At 45.4% G+C, this 14721-nt stretch overlaps 1 protein-coding gene across 3 annotated transcripts in view; it reads left to right on the forward strand.

The window, feature by feature from the left end:
• MYH11 (myosin heavy chain 11) overlaps positions 1-14721 on the forward strand; it is a 100775-nt gene that overhangs the window by 10759 nt on the left and 75295 nt on the right. For all 3 annotated transcript variants that reach the window (XM_073362342.2, XM_073362340.2, XM_073362341.2), the window contains exon 2: positions 6471-6832. In XM_073362342.2, the coding sequence (XP_073218443.1) occupies positions 6488-6832 (345 nt within the window). In that variant the 5' untranslated portion in view covers positions 6471-6487. The remainder of the gene's footprint in view (positions 1-6470; positions 6833-14721) is intronic.

Below are 14721 nucleotides of genomic sequence, written 5' to 3' on the forward strand. Positions count from 1 at the left end.
GGGGAACAAGGGGTAGGCTGGATCCCCCAGGATCATTATTGGTTTTTCAACATCACCAATGGTAATCTGCTAGTTGGGAAAGAAAGTCCCTGCTTGTAGCCTTGTGAATAGTCCTGTGTTCTTAAAGATGTGAGCATGATGAAACTTCCTTGACCAGCCAACACTGATGTTAGTGAATTATTTCTGGTGATCCACAAATACTTGCATAACCATAGCAAAGTAGCCCTTTCTATTGATGTACTTTGATTCTTCTCCTGGCTCTGTAAATACCAGACGATCATGCATCCTGTGCTTACAGTGCGTATGTCAATAGTGAAGAGCTGAGCAGGCTCCCAGCTTCTGTTAGAGATGGTGGACTGCAAGGGTTTGTGGGATTTTTTTTAAAAAGATGCAACAATTATGGGGTATAGATGACATGGGATGGAAACAGCTGCATGCTGGAAAGTTGTCCCTTTGCTCCCAGTCACCCCTGCATTGCATAACCAAAACTTCCCAAAAGACCATGCACTGGACGATGGTGGGTGGCACACCAGGATATTTTCCCACTGTGCACCTCACTGTGCACTGACACAAGCACTCCTGGTGAGTGTGCCCAGCGTCAACATAAGAAACCAGATCTGACACACACAAGTGATATAACAACTGTGGTGGCTTTATGCAGATGTAACTTGCGTCGACCAAAGTTTGTAGTGTAGACATGGCCTCATACTGCATGCCTGGCCCCTCTGCTTCTCACTCTCCCCACAATCATTCCCCTCTCTCTACTCCCACCCAGCACACACAACACTGAGGGTATATCTACACTACGAAATTAGGTCGAATTTATAGAAGTCGGTTTTTTAGAAATCGTTTTTATATATTTGAATGTGTGTGTCCCCACAGAAAATGCTCTAAGTGCATTAAGTGCATTAACTCGGCGGAGTGCTTCCACAGTACCGAGGCTAGCGTCGACTTCCGGAGTGTTGCACTGTGGATAGCTATCCCACAGTTCCCGCAGTCTCCGCTGCCCATTGGAATTCTGGGTTGAGATCCCAATGCCTGATGGGGCTAAAACATTGTCACGGGTGGTTCTGGGTACATATCGTCAGGCCCCCGTTCCCTCCCTCCCTCCGTGAAAGCAGTAGCAGACAATCTTTTTGCGCTTTTTTTCTTGAGTTACCTGTGCAGACGCCATACCATGGCAAGCACGGAGCCCGCTCAGATAACCGTCACCATATGTCTCCTGGGTGCTGGCAGACGTGGTACTGCATTGCTACACAGCAGCAGCAACCCCTTGCCTTGTGGCAGCAGACGGTGCAGTAGGACTGATAGCCGTCATCGTCATGTCTGAGGTGCTCCTGGCCACGTCGGCCAGGAACGCCTGGGCAGACATGGGTGCAGGGACTACATAAGAAGTGACTTGACCAGGTCATTCTCTTTAGTCCTGCAGTCAGTCCTATTGAACCATCTTATGGTGAGCAGCCAGGCGATACGGATTGCTAGCAGTCCTACTGCACCATCTTCTGCCGAGCAGCCACGAGATGTGGATGGCTTGCAGTCCTTCTGCACCGTCTGCTGCCAGCCAAAGATGTAAAAGATAGATGGAGTGGATCAAAACAAGAAATAGACCAGATTTGTTTTGTACTCATTTGCTTCCCCCCTTCCCCCGTCTAGGGGACTCATTCCTCTAGGTCACACTGCAGTCACTCACAGAGAAGGTGCAGCGAGGTAAATCTAGCCATGTATCAATCAGAGGCCAGACCAACCTGCTTCTTCCAATAAGAACAATTACTTAGGTGCACCATTTCTTATTGGAACCCTCCGTGAAGTCCTGCCTGAAATACTCATTGATGGAAAGCCACCCCCTTTGTTGATTTTAATTCCCTGTTAGCCATGTTGTCAGTCGCCCCTCCCTCTGTCAGAGCAACGGCAGACAATCGTTCCGCACCTTTTTTCTGTGCGGATGCCATACCAAGGCAAGCATGGAGGCCGCTCAGTTCACTTTGGCAATTAGGAGCACATTAAACACCACATGCATTATCCAGCAGTATATGCAGCACCAGAACCTGGCAGAGTAATACTGGGCGAGGAGGCGACGTCAGTGTGGTCACATGAGTGATCAGGATAGGGACACAAATTTCTCTCAAAGCATGGGCCCTGCATCATGCCAATGCATGCATCATGGTGCTAATGGGGCAGGTTCATGCTGTGGAACGCCGATTCTGAGCTCGGGAAACAAGCACAGACTGTTGGGACCGCATAGTGTTGCAGGTCTGGGACAGTTCCCAGTGGCTGTGAAACTTTCGCATGCGTAAGTGCACTTTCATGGAACTTTGTAACTTGCTTTCCCCTGCCCTGAAGCGCATGAATACCAAGATGAGAGCAGCCCTCACAGTTGAGAAGCGAGTGGCGATAGCCCTGTGGAAGCTTGCAGCGCCAGACAGCTACCGGTCAGTTGGGAATCAATTTGGAGTGGGCAAATCTACTGTTGGAGCTGCTGTGATGCAAGTAGCCAAAGCAATCAAAGATCTGCTGATATCAAGGGTAGTGACCCTGGGAAATGTGCAGGTCAAAGTGGATGGCTTTGCTGCAATGGGATTCCCTAACTATGGTGGGCCCACAGACAGAACCCATATCCCTATCTTGGCACAAGAGCACCAAGACAGCGAGTACATAAACCGCAAGGGATACTTTTCAATAGTGCTGCAAGCTCTGGTGGATCACAAGGGACGTTTCACCAACATCAACGTGGGATGGCCGGGAAAGGTACATGACGCTCGCATCTTCAGGAACTCTGGTCTGTTTCAAACGCTGCAGGAAGGGACTTTCTTCCCAGACCAGAAAATAATTGTTGGGGATGTTGAAATGCCTGTATGTATCCTTGGGGACCCAGCCTACCCCTTAATGCCATGGCTCATGAAGCCGTACACAGGCAGCCTGGACAGTAGTCAGGAGCTGTTCAACTACAGGCTGAGCACGTGCAGAATGGTGGTAGAATGTGCATTTGGACATTTAAAGGCACGCTGGTGCAGTTTACTGACTCGCTTAGACCTCAGCAAAACCAATATTCCCACTGTTATTACTGCTTGTTGTGTGCTCCACAATATCTGTGAGAGTAAGGGGGAGACGTTTATGGCGGGGTGGGAGGTTGAGGCAAATCGCCTGGCTGCTGGTTACGCGCAGCCAGATACCAGGGCGGTTAGAAGAGCACTGGAGGGCGCGGTACGCATCAGAGAAGCTTTGAAAACCAGTTTCATGACTGGACAGGCTACGGTGTGAAAGTTATGTTTGTTTCTCCTTGATGAAACCCCCCGCCCCTTGATTCACTTTACTTCCCTGTAAGCTAATCACCCTCCCCTCCTCCCTTCGATCACCGCTTGCAGAGGCAATAAAGTCACTGTTGCTTCACATTCATGCATTCTTTATTAATTCATCACACAAATAGGGGGATAACTACCAAGGTAGTCCAGGAGGGGTGGTGGAGGAGGGAAGGAAAATGCCACACAGCACTTTAAAAGTTTACAACTTTAAAATTTATTGAATGCCAGCCTTCTTTTTTTTGGGCAATCCTCTGTGGTGGAGTGGCTGGTTGGCCGGAGGGCCCCCCCCCCCGCGTTCTTGGGCGTCTGGGTAAGGAGGCTATGGAACTTGGGGAGGAGGGCGGTTGGTTACACATGGGGTGTAGTGGCAGTCTGTGCTCCAGCTGCCTTTGCTGCAGTTCAACTATACATTGGAGCATACTGGTTTGATCCTCTAGCAGCCTCAGGCATTGAATCCTGCCTCCTCTCATCACGCTGCCGCCACATTTGAGCTTCAGCCCTGTCTTCAGCCCGTCACTTACTCTCTTCAGCCCGCCACTTACTCTCTTCAGCCCGCCACCTCTCCTCCCGGTCATTTTGTGCTCTCCTGCACTCTGACATTATTTTCTCCACGCATTCGTCTGTGCTCTGTCAGTGTGGGAGGACAGCATGAGCTCAGTGAACATTTCATCACGAGTGCGTTTTTTTTTTTCTTTCTAATCTTCACTAGCCTCTGGGAAGGAGAAGATCCTGTGATCATTGAAACACATGCAGCTGGTGGAGAAAAAAAAAGGGACAGCGGTATTTAAAAAGACACATTTTATAAAACAGTGGCTACACTCTTTCAGGGTAAACCTTGCTGTTAACATTACATACATAGCACATGTGCTTTCGTTACAAGGTCGCATTTTGCCTCCCCCCATCGCGTGGCTACCCCCTCAACCTTCCCCCCTCCCCGTGGCTAACAGCGGGGAACATTTCTGTTCAGCCACAGGCAAACAGCCCAGCAGGAACGGGCACCTCTGAGTGTCCCCTGAAGAAAAGCACCCTATTTCAACCAGGTGACCATGAATGATATCTCACTCTCCTGAGGATAACACAGAGAGATAAAGAATGGATGTTGTTTGAACGCCAGCAAACATACACTGCAATGCTTTGTTGTACAATGATTCCCGAGTACGTGTTACTGGCCTGGAGTGGTAAAGTGTCCTACCATGGAGGACGCAATAAAGCTGCCCTCCCCAGAAACCTTTTGCAAAGGCTTTGGGAGTACATCCAGGAGAGCCGCGAATGCCAGGGCAAATTAATCCTTTCACATGCTTGCTTTTAAACCATGTATAGTATTTTAAAAGGTACACTCACCGGAGGTCCCTTCTCCACCTGCTGGGTCCAGGAGGCAGCCTTGGGTGGGTTCGGGGGGTACTGGCTCCAGGTCCAGGGTGAGAAACAGTTCCTGGCTGTCAGGAAAACCAGTTTCTCTGCTTGCTTGCTGTGAGCTATCTACAACCTCATCATCATCATCTTCTTCTTCTTCATCCCCAAAACCTGCTTCCGTGTTGCCTCCATCTCCATTAAAGGAGTCAAACAACACAGCTGCGGTAGTGGTGGCTGAACCCCCTAAAATGGCATGCAGCTCATCATAGAAGTGGCATGTTTGGGGCTCTGACCCGCAGCGGCCGTTTGCCTCTCTGGTTTTCTGGGAGGCTTGCTTCAGCTCCTTAAGTTTCACGCGGCACTACTTCGGGTCCCTGTTATGGCCTCTGTCCTTCATGCCCTGGGAGATTTTGACAAAGGTTTTGGCATTTCGAAAACTGGAATGGAGTTCTGATAGCACGGATTCCTCTCCCCAAACAGCGATCAGATCCCGTACCTCCCGTTCAGTCCATGCTGGAGCTCTTTTGCGATTCTGGGACTCCATCATGGTCACCTCTGCTGATGAGCTCTGCATGGTCACCTGCAGCTTGCCATGCTGGCCAAACAGGAAATGAGATTCAAAAGTTCGCGGTTCTTTTCCTGTCTACCTGGCCAGTGCATCTGAGTTGAGAGTGCTGTCCAGAGCGGTCACAATGGAGCACTCTGGGATAGCTCCCGGAGGCCAATACCATCGAATTGTGTCCACAGTACCCCAAATTCGACCCGGCAAGGCCAATTTAAGCGCTAATCCACTTGTCAGGGGTGGAGTAAGGAAATCGATTTTAAAAGCCCTTTAAGTCGAAAAAAAGGGCTTCATCATGTGGACGGGTGCAGGTTTACATCGATTTAATGCTGCTAAATTCAACCTAAAGTCCTAGTGTAGACCAGGGCTAAGTTATACAGTCTTAAGGAACAGAAGTGGCCAGACCTAGCAAATAGATTAAATGCTCAGGAACCTGAAGTTCCTGAACTGCCTGGACTGGAAGATTAATTTTAGACTGCTCTGTAAAGGCCTGAGCCAAAGACTATTGAAGTCAATGGAATGATTCCCACTGGTTTCAATGAACTTTGGATGAGACCCTAAAAATGGCCATGCTAATGCTAAGATAGAAGATTGTATGCAGTATTGTAGCCATGATGGTCCCAAGATATTAGAAAAAGGTGGGTGAGGTAATATCTTTTATTGGACCAAATGATTGGCAGGAGTGAACTCCAGAGGCAGTGACCTTCTATTGAGAATGCTTAGTGCTAGAAGCACAAAGGTACACAAGGGGAAACACTGTTGCACTACAATGACATGAGTGGTTCCTATCTACAATGTATCTTTCAGTCAAACTGATCCAGAATACAACCATGTATGTTGTTGCAAGCTTTCCTATGTCTATATGAGTTTATAAATTGTAGTAGATTTCTGTAACATTTCTAGGCTCTTGTCAGATTTTACAGATGCCCAATAAGACTTTAATTAGTAACAATTTCCTGCAAGAGTCAATAGTGTTTTGTAAATACCATCTGATTAACAGTTTTAGAGGGATATTAGTGAACTCCACTCTGCCCTGACAGGATTAAGGTAATTGAGTGATGGTGGCAGCCGTATATAAATTAATGAAAATCTGCCCAAACATCTTTTATGGACAGATTCAGAACTACTAGGTGATGTCCATGACACTAACAATAGTACTATGTAATTTCTGTGTGATCACTATTTAACCATGTTTTGTTTGGAACTCAGAATTCACATTTGCCTTCTTTTAAAACAAGGTTTTACTTTCTCAACAGGTGACTCTTGAGTCAAAATGGCCCAGAAAACTCAGCTAAGTGATGATGAGAAGTTCCTCTTTATAGACAAAAACTTCCTTAACAGCCCACTTGCCCAAGCAGACTGGACAGCTAAAAGATTGGTATGGGTCCCCTCAGAAAAGCAAGGATTTGAAGCAGCAAGTATCAAGGAAGAGAAAGGAGATGAGGTTATTGTTGAGCTGGCAGAAAATGGAAAGAAAATTGCAATCAGCAAGGATGACATCCAGAAGATGAACCCTCCAAAATTCTCCAAAGTGGAGGACATGGCAGAGCTGACTTGCCTCAATGAAGCTTCAGTGCTGCACAATCTAAGGGAGAGATACTTCTCAGGCCTAATTTATGTAAGTAAACTCAGGCTCATCGCTGTTACCTACTGATATGTTGACCGAGTCCTGTCATGAAACTGACACACCTTAGCCAGTACAGAGGTTCTGTGTTTCTGAACAATAATGACATGTGTAGATTATGCCTTTCCTCCTGACGCTTTCCAATGTAAAATGCATTTGATCCATTTTCCCATTTGACTTTTTTGTATATTCTATATTTCCCCCTGTTTGACTTCTCCTATTGTAACTAAGGATACAGCCTCTGTAGTTCTGTTGCACACTAGCTCAGGGGAAGGCCCAAAGACTTGCTAATTCTGAAAGAACAGTGGTGACTTTGGAGGTTTTCCTTAGATAATCATAGAATCATAGGCAGGGCCGGATTAACTTTTTGTGGGCCCAGCACTAAACATATTTGTGGGGCCCCCTGGGGAATGATTGTAAAAGGGGATCGGGGCAAAAGCACAGTGAGGCAGGAGCTAGGGTTGGTCCCTGGAGCAAGGGAGGGTCCATGGGTAAACTGCAAGTGCAGCAGGGCTGGGGAGGGAGTAAACAGGACCCCCACCCCTGCCCACATAGAGCGGGTGCATACCTGGTTCTAGCCCATTCTCTTCGTCTGTCTGCACTGAGCTGCCCCTCCTCCCGCAGCAGCAGGACAGGTTCTCTTCCAGCCCTGTGGGGTGGGTGTTGGGAGTGGGAGGAGCAGAGGCTAATGTGGTTACTCCTATAACTGGACTTTTTGTTTCCAGTCAGCACTGCTAACCGGACACCCAGGTCCCATTTTCTACTGGAGTTTCCAGGCTAAAACTGGATACCTGGGAACAGGGGTGCCAGAAAAGCCTGAGGGGGGAGGAGGGGCAAGCAATCATTTTTAAAAGTGAGAGGGCTAAGCCTTAAGGGCGGGAGGGAGGGGGGGAAGCAAGGGGTGGGTGGGTGGGCTAGGGAGTGGAGAGGAGCTAGTGGGCACGGCCATGTCTGCTGTACTGCCCAGGTAGGTTGGAGACTGTGGGGATCAGCTGACACAGTATCCCCAGCCCAGGTGCCGTGACAGCCAGTGGTGGATTTAGTGTTAGTGGGGGCCCCTGGCCCTGTGCTCAGCTTCATTTTTGGGGCCCCTCCTTGGGACCCAGACAGGAAAAAAAATTCTCTCTTATCTCCCCCCACCCCTATTTTTCATTCTTTTTTTCTTCATCCTCCTCTTATAAGTAATAGCAAGTAAATGAAAATAGTGAGGTACCTTGATTGTTCTTGTAGTCTAACTTATTTTTCCACAGACCACTTGAAAATCACGGAGGGCCTCGATGGACCACTTAATGATCTTTCCAAATATTGTAAAAAACTGTTGGGGTACGGGGTCTGGCCAGGAGCTAGGGTGACGGACGGGGCTCAGGGTTGGGGCAGGAGGTTGGGGTGTGGAGCGCTTACCTGGGGCAGCTCCTGTTTGGTGCGAGGGGTGTAGGTGGGAATTTGGGGGGGGTGCAGGAGCTCTCGTTTGGTGCTCAGGATGGGGGTGGGGATGTAGGAGGATGCAGGAGTCAGGGCATGGGGTGTGGGGGGGGCTCGGTATGTGGGGGGGTGCAAGAGGCAGGGCAGGGGGCTGAGCAGGGGGCTAGGGGTGTGTGCAGGGGTCAGGGTGGGCAGAAGGTGTGGGCTCGGATCGTGGGGGTGCTCACGGCAGGGGGGCTTGAGGGGGTGTACCCCGATTCCAGCCCCTTCCCCAAGGCCTTGGCCCCTCCTCTTCTCCTCCCTCTCTCTGGAGCAGCGAGCATGCTGAGGCTCCGCTCTTCCCCCTCCCTCCTGCCAGCAAACAGCTGATTGGCAGCAGGGAGAGGGGAAGGGGCGGGAACGCAGCATGCTGGGGGAAGTGGTCGGGGAGGAGCTTGGCTGCTGGCAGAGCCTGCCCTGCTGCATCAGGAGCCCCAGGAGGCAGCACCAAGCTTCTGCCCCCGCAGGAGAGAATGGGGTGGGGCGGAGAAGAGTGGGCCGTGGGCCCGGTGCCATGGTAAATCCGGTACTGATCATAGGATCATAGGACTGGAAGGGACCTTGAGAGGTCATCTAGTCCAGTCCCCTGAACTCATGGCAGGATTTATAATACTTAGTCCATGAGTGCAGGAAACTGGACTAGATGATCTCTCGAGGTCCCTTCCAGTCCTACGATTCTAAGTATTATCTAGACCATTCCTGACAGGTGTTTGTCTAACCTGTTCTTAAAAATCTCCAATGATGGAGATTCCACAACCTCTCTAGGCAATTTATTCCAGTGCTTAACCACCTTGACAGTTAGGTAATGTTTCCTAATGTCCAACCTAAACCTTCCTTGCTGAAATTTAAGCCCATTACTTCTTGTCCTGTCCTCAGAGGTTAAGAAAAACAATTTTTCCCCTCCTCCTTGTAATATTCTTTTATGTACTTGAAAACTGTTATGTCCCCCCTCACTCTTCTCTTTTCCAGACTAAACAAACCCAGTTTTTTCAATCTTCCCTCACAGGTCATATTTTCTAGACCTTTAATCATTTTTGTCGCTCTTCTCTGGACCTTCTCCAGTTTGTCCACATCTTTCCTGAAATGTTGCACCCAGAACTGGACACAATACTCCAGCTGAGGCCTAATCGGTGCAGAGTAGAGCAGAAGAATTACTTCTCATGTCTTGCTTAAAACACTCCTGCTAATCAAACGGAGCCCCAATCTTGTTCCTATTGAAATCAGTGGGGGGTTTTCTCATTGACTTCAATGGAAGCATGAGTCAGCTCCCAAGTCAAGTGTTTCAGACTTACTTCTCCCCACCGCAAAAAAACCCACCACCACCAAAACACTACCCACCTTTAGGGCCTAATCCCGCAGTCCTTTCTCAGGCAATATTCCCTTTGAAGTTAGTGTGGGTTGCTAGGGTATAAATCAGCACACAGGCTCCAGTTCAGCTAGTTACTTCAGCACATGCTTAAATTTAAACACATGAATAGTTCCACTGGAAATCAAATAGAACTACTCGTAAGCTTAAGTGCTCTGATAAATCAGGACCATAATTCTGTTCAGTATATTCCATTCTTCGTCTAAAATGTTTCCCCTTTTTGTTCAAATTACTGATCAAAACAATTTGGAATTCTCTTGATGTTCCTGTGCATTGGACTTGTACAGCCAAGATATTTCCATCCACCAGTCCGCACAGATGTATTTTATCATTACCAAATCCTATAATTAAACATAACTACATCTACTGAATTGTAGAACAAGAGACTCCATGATATCCAGTAGGGACTTCACCATTGCTCTCGATTTTATGTGGCAGACACTCAGATACTGTGGTGCTGGGCAGCAGTATAATGCCCCAAGATGGGTAAATTGTGCTGCTGTGATATTTGTCACCAATGATTGGATGGAAATATGGAGCTGATCTGACAGATTTTACTGTTTCTTTTAAAACTTTCTCATTAGTAACATGAAAATCCTTAAAGTGGAAGGTAGGAAATCAGGCAGAAAATTAGGTAGTTATGCAGTGCTACACAGAGACTTATTAATCATCAGATAAAACCTTTTAAGAGGTGTAAAATCTGGTGCCTTTCATTTGGGAGCTTGATAAACCTAGCAAAATCAAGATCTCTGAAAGAAGTTCACTATTGCAAGTTCCAGCATTTGAGGTTATGATTAGATTCTAATCTGAGAGAGGAAAATATTGAACTGTTTGTTAAAGCGTCATTGAAGGGACACCATCAATTTAGAAATCACACTTCTGTTAAAATGTCTTGCTGCTGTTACAAACAGCACCTAACATAACTAAGTGAAAGAAACTAGAGGGGGAAATTGTATCCATTTTTTGTGTATTTACTTTGCTCATTCGACAGCACTTGTGAATAGTCAGTTCCACTTTCTCTTACATAGCTACTCAGTTTCCCTTGTTACAGGGCTTACATGTAGCAAAAGAGGAGAGAAAAATATTTTTATGAACAGGAAAATGTGATTGTAAAAATCAGAAAAAATTGACGGGGGACACAAGAGCAAGCATAGTATCTGAAACTACTTTAAACTTTCTCATTTAACTAGATTTCAATATGATGGTGTTAATTTAACACACAAATTAATTAATGTAATTTGCAGTACAATGGCTCACTATTTCTTGCAGCAGTAAGGAACAATAGCTTCCATCTACTGTTCTGTGATATACAAAACTGCCCATCCTTACTCAAGCGCTTAATACTAGTGAACTCGCTTATAGTTCAGAAAAAGTGGGAGGCATTTAAACAGAGCTCCTAGCTTCATTCTCATTCATTCCTTAACTAATCGGAAGAATTCTCTCCTCACTTTTAGTCATGCAATGCATGCATTGACTTCTTTGGAACACATCGACATAACTGAGAGGAGAATTGGACCTAAGTTGTTTTTAAAAAATCTTTTTCCCTGAAGAACATCTCTAATGAAATGTGGACTCCTCATTTTGCTATAGATAAGGATAACTTGAATAGAAAGTTCAAATTACCTGCCCTGTCCATTTACATTATATTGCCTTTTTAATATACATTCAACAACAAAATTGATCAAGCATGATAAAAGCTCCCTGCAAATAAGCTTTGAGGAAAAGGTTAAGATATGTCCTTTTTTTTAGTGCTTACTAAAAGTATTTGAAATGGGGATATTATCAGAGGAAAAACAATCTGACCATGCAGAACTAGCATTTAAGCCAACGGTGCTGTTGATTTTGCTATTATTATTGCCTGCTGGCATTATCTTATTTAAGAAAATATGATTTGAGCACTTCACAGACATAAACTCTAAGCACGAGTGCTCAGTGCTCAGTTTTCTTGAATGAGAATGGCTCATTTGCTTCTGTTTTCCCTGGGGCAGGCTGAGGCACTGGAAGAAGATAGAACCTTTACTGCTTTCACTGTAGCAGACACTCCTAAAGTGGCTATTTTCTGGAAAAACTCCAAGCCTATTTTAGAGCATCATGGAAAATTAAGAAAGAAATAAGGATTAAAATTGTCCTTCCTCTTGCTATCATATTTCATGTTGCTCAGAAAAAATAGAATCTGCCTTCTAAACAACCAAGTCCTACACAATCCTAGATCAAAGGATGATGATAAACATGAATATCGGTAAAATATTTCATATATATTTCAAGCAACAAGTGACAAAACTTCCATTGACTCTATTGGGAGCAGAAGCAGGCCATTTGTGTAGGTAGATTAGATTAGATTGATAATTTCCCATTAACACTAAATGATGTCACTATGAATCCCAGGAAACATACTGTCTGAATTTTAAGGCAAAAATTGGGTGTAAGTATTAAAATATAGAAAAAATATATTTGGACTAGAACCAGATTATCTCATGGTGTCTTTCCTTAAATAGTTTTTATCCTAGAACCATATAACAAAAGACATATTAACACAACTCTCTGACTACAGGTAAAATTTTAGGGTAAAATTCCACTGTCTGATCTACATACTGGAGGCCGGAGTCTCAGGTGGTGTAAATCAGCATAGCTTCTTTGTATTCAGTGAAGTTATCTCAATATTACCTGTTGTGGACCTGGCCGAGGATGTACACTCTACTGTTTGGCACTCTCACTCCATGGCTGGGGGATTGATGTCAGTGGGAGATTTGCTCACATAGAGCAGTATAGTGAAGGTCAGGCCCATTGTTCACACTGGAAAGACAACCTATGGGCTGTGTCTTTCCACATTGTCTATGAGGTTAGGGCATTGCAAGGTGAGCAAATTCAGTTTCCAGGGCATGGCTGTATCAGATTAGTATTTGTCTTTCTGAGGCTTGAAGTAGGAGAGATGTAAGTAGTTTGCCCAATTCCAGTAAGTGCATCTCAATCAGATGATTAGAAACCATAATGAGAGAGAAACCATAATGTGCCAGCTGCCCGGAACTCAAAGGAAAATGATGTGTTTTTTAACAGAGAGAGCAGAAGGAATATTTCTAACACTAACGGAACACACAAAGTTTACATCCTTAGCGCTTACATAAGATTTTAAAGGCTCACTTCTCTCCCAGGGGTCTGCAAGGACAGCTGTGGCAAAGGGGCGTTCACCTCCTAGGGAGGCGGGGGCAGGAGTAACATCTGCACTTTCTCAGAGGAGGAGTTTTAAACAGCCTGTGGTTGGTAGGAGTCCCATGAGTGGAAGCTGCCCAGAAGATGCACTGAATCAACATGTATCCAGGGTGCCATGGCCCTGCGCCCATCCCTAGATGGCCCAAACTATTTTCTGGGCTGTGCCTGCCAGCTCCAGACCCTCTGTGGACTGGCATGTGGGTGACTTGAGCTTCTGAATCCCACTGTCTGGGCAGACTGTATCGTTGGGGCTGGCAGCTTGATTTAACCCATGCAGAAATATCTTTTAACCCTGTGATAGATTATCATAAAATCTTGCCTACAGAGTGCTTCATATTCACTAATTCTCCTTCTCAATATCCTCACCAGGTAGGTGACCTGGGATTGTAGCTGAGCTTTCACAAGCTGGGAAAGGAAGATCTCAAGTAATTTGCCCAAAATCAGACAGAGCCTGTCAGAGCTAAGATTAGAAGTCCGGAGTCCTGTGCGTGGATCAGTAGCTCATATTGTCTCCCTGCCTAAATAACCACTTCACTATTAACTTCTTACTCTTTAAGGCCCTGATTCAACAAGGTACTTAAGCACATGCCTAATTCAAAGTACATGAGTTATCCTACTGACTCCAGTAGGACAAGTCACATGCTCAAAGTCAGGTATATTCTTAAGTACCTAGCTGAATTGAAGCCTAAGTTAGAACTGTTCTTAAATGGGAAGTCTGCATGCTTTTTCGGGGGGAGGAAGTGATGTTAGGTATGCAAGATAAAGTTGCCCAGCTGTCCTTGCTTTTAAAAGCCTTGAGGGAATCAATCTTTCAATCACTATGTAACCTTAAACTGTTATTTAAAACTTCTAATTGTTTTAGACATATATAGTCCTTCAATACTGGTTTATAGGAGTTTGAGACAGATTTTTTTTTAACTGAATATTTGCCCAGTCTGAAAGAAACCCCACTATCCATTTAGTTCTGAGCTCTTCTCTCTTTCCAGTATACGGGATCATTTCAGAATGTTTGGAGTTGGGACTTCCCTTCAAGACTCCAATGCCAAAGAGAATCCAGTGTTAGTAACTAGTGACCTATCAGTTCTAGCGTAGGGACCTTGAAGGAAGTGAAGAGCTTGACCATACTTTCCTTGATATCTCACATAAGAACATGCAAATGCAGCAGTAGAGTTTCCAAAGGTAGTAGACGTGTGAGCACTGGGATCCTTTGACCTAACCAGAATTAGACCACAGGAGTTCTCCTGCACAGTGCAAGTAACCAACCTGTTGATCAGCACTGCAAACTGATGGATGCTATTTCTGTGTTTGCCTAATACCATATACGGTGTTCAGTCTGTATTTAAAACTTGTACTGTTTCCTAATATAGTCAAGAAAGGGAAATCCCTGTGCCCATATTTTAAGTCTCTGCTCAAGGACACAAGCCTGCAGAGATGCCTTTGCGTGGTCACATTTTGGAGGTTCTTGTGATGGCTACTGTACTCAAACATATTCCTTAGATTCAGGAAGGAAAAGATCAAATAGAAACAGTCTCCTGTGAAATAACTCAAATGGTATATTTAAAAACTGTCCAATAATAATTCATCTATATAAATATAAATTAAAATAATTGGAAGATGTTAAATTCGTAAATGATTGTAGTTCCAGTTCTACAACACAACTTTTTTCCTTCTCATTTTCTTTTTTAAATCTAACATGAAGTTTTGATTATGAATAAATGATCAGACAGGTTTATAGTTCTTTACTTGTGAATTGTTTAAGAGCGGATACTGAAATCTGCTAGCTAGCCACAGTCATGCAAACAAATTTCAGCCTGTGAAGTGCTTGCAAACTGGTCACTTTGACTACCTG

The sequence above is a fragment of the Lepidochelys kempii genome, chromosome 10 (assembly GCF_965140285.1).
Source record: "Lepidochelys kempii isolate rLepKem1 chromosome 10, rLepKem1.hap1, whole genome shotgun sequence".
NCBI lineage: Eukaryota > Metazoa > Chordata > Testudines > Cheloniidae > Lepidochelys > Lepidochelys kempii.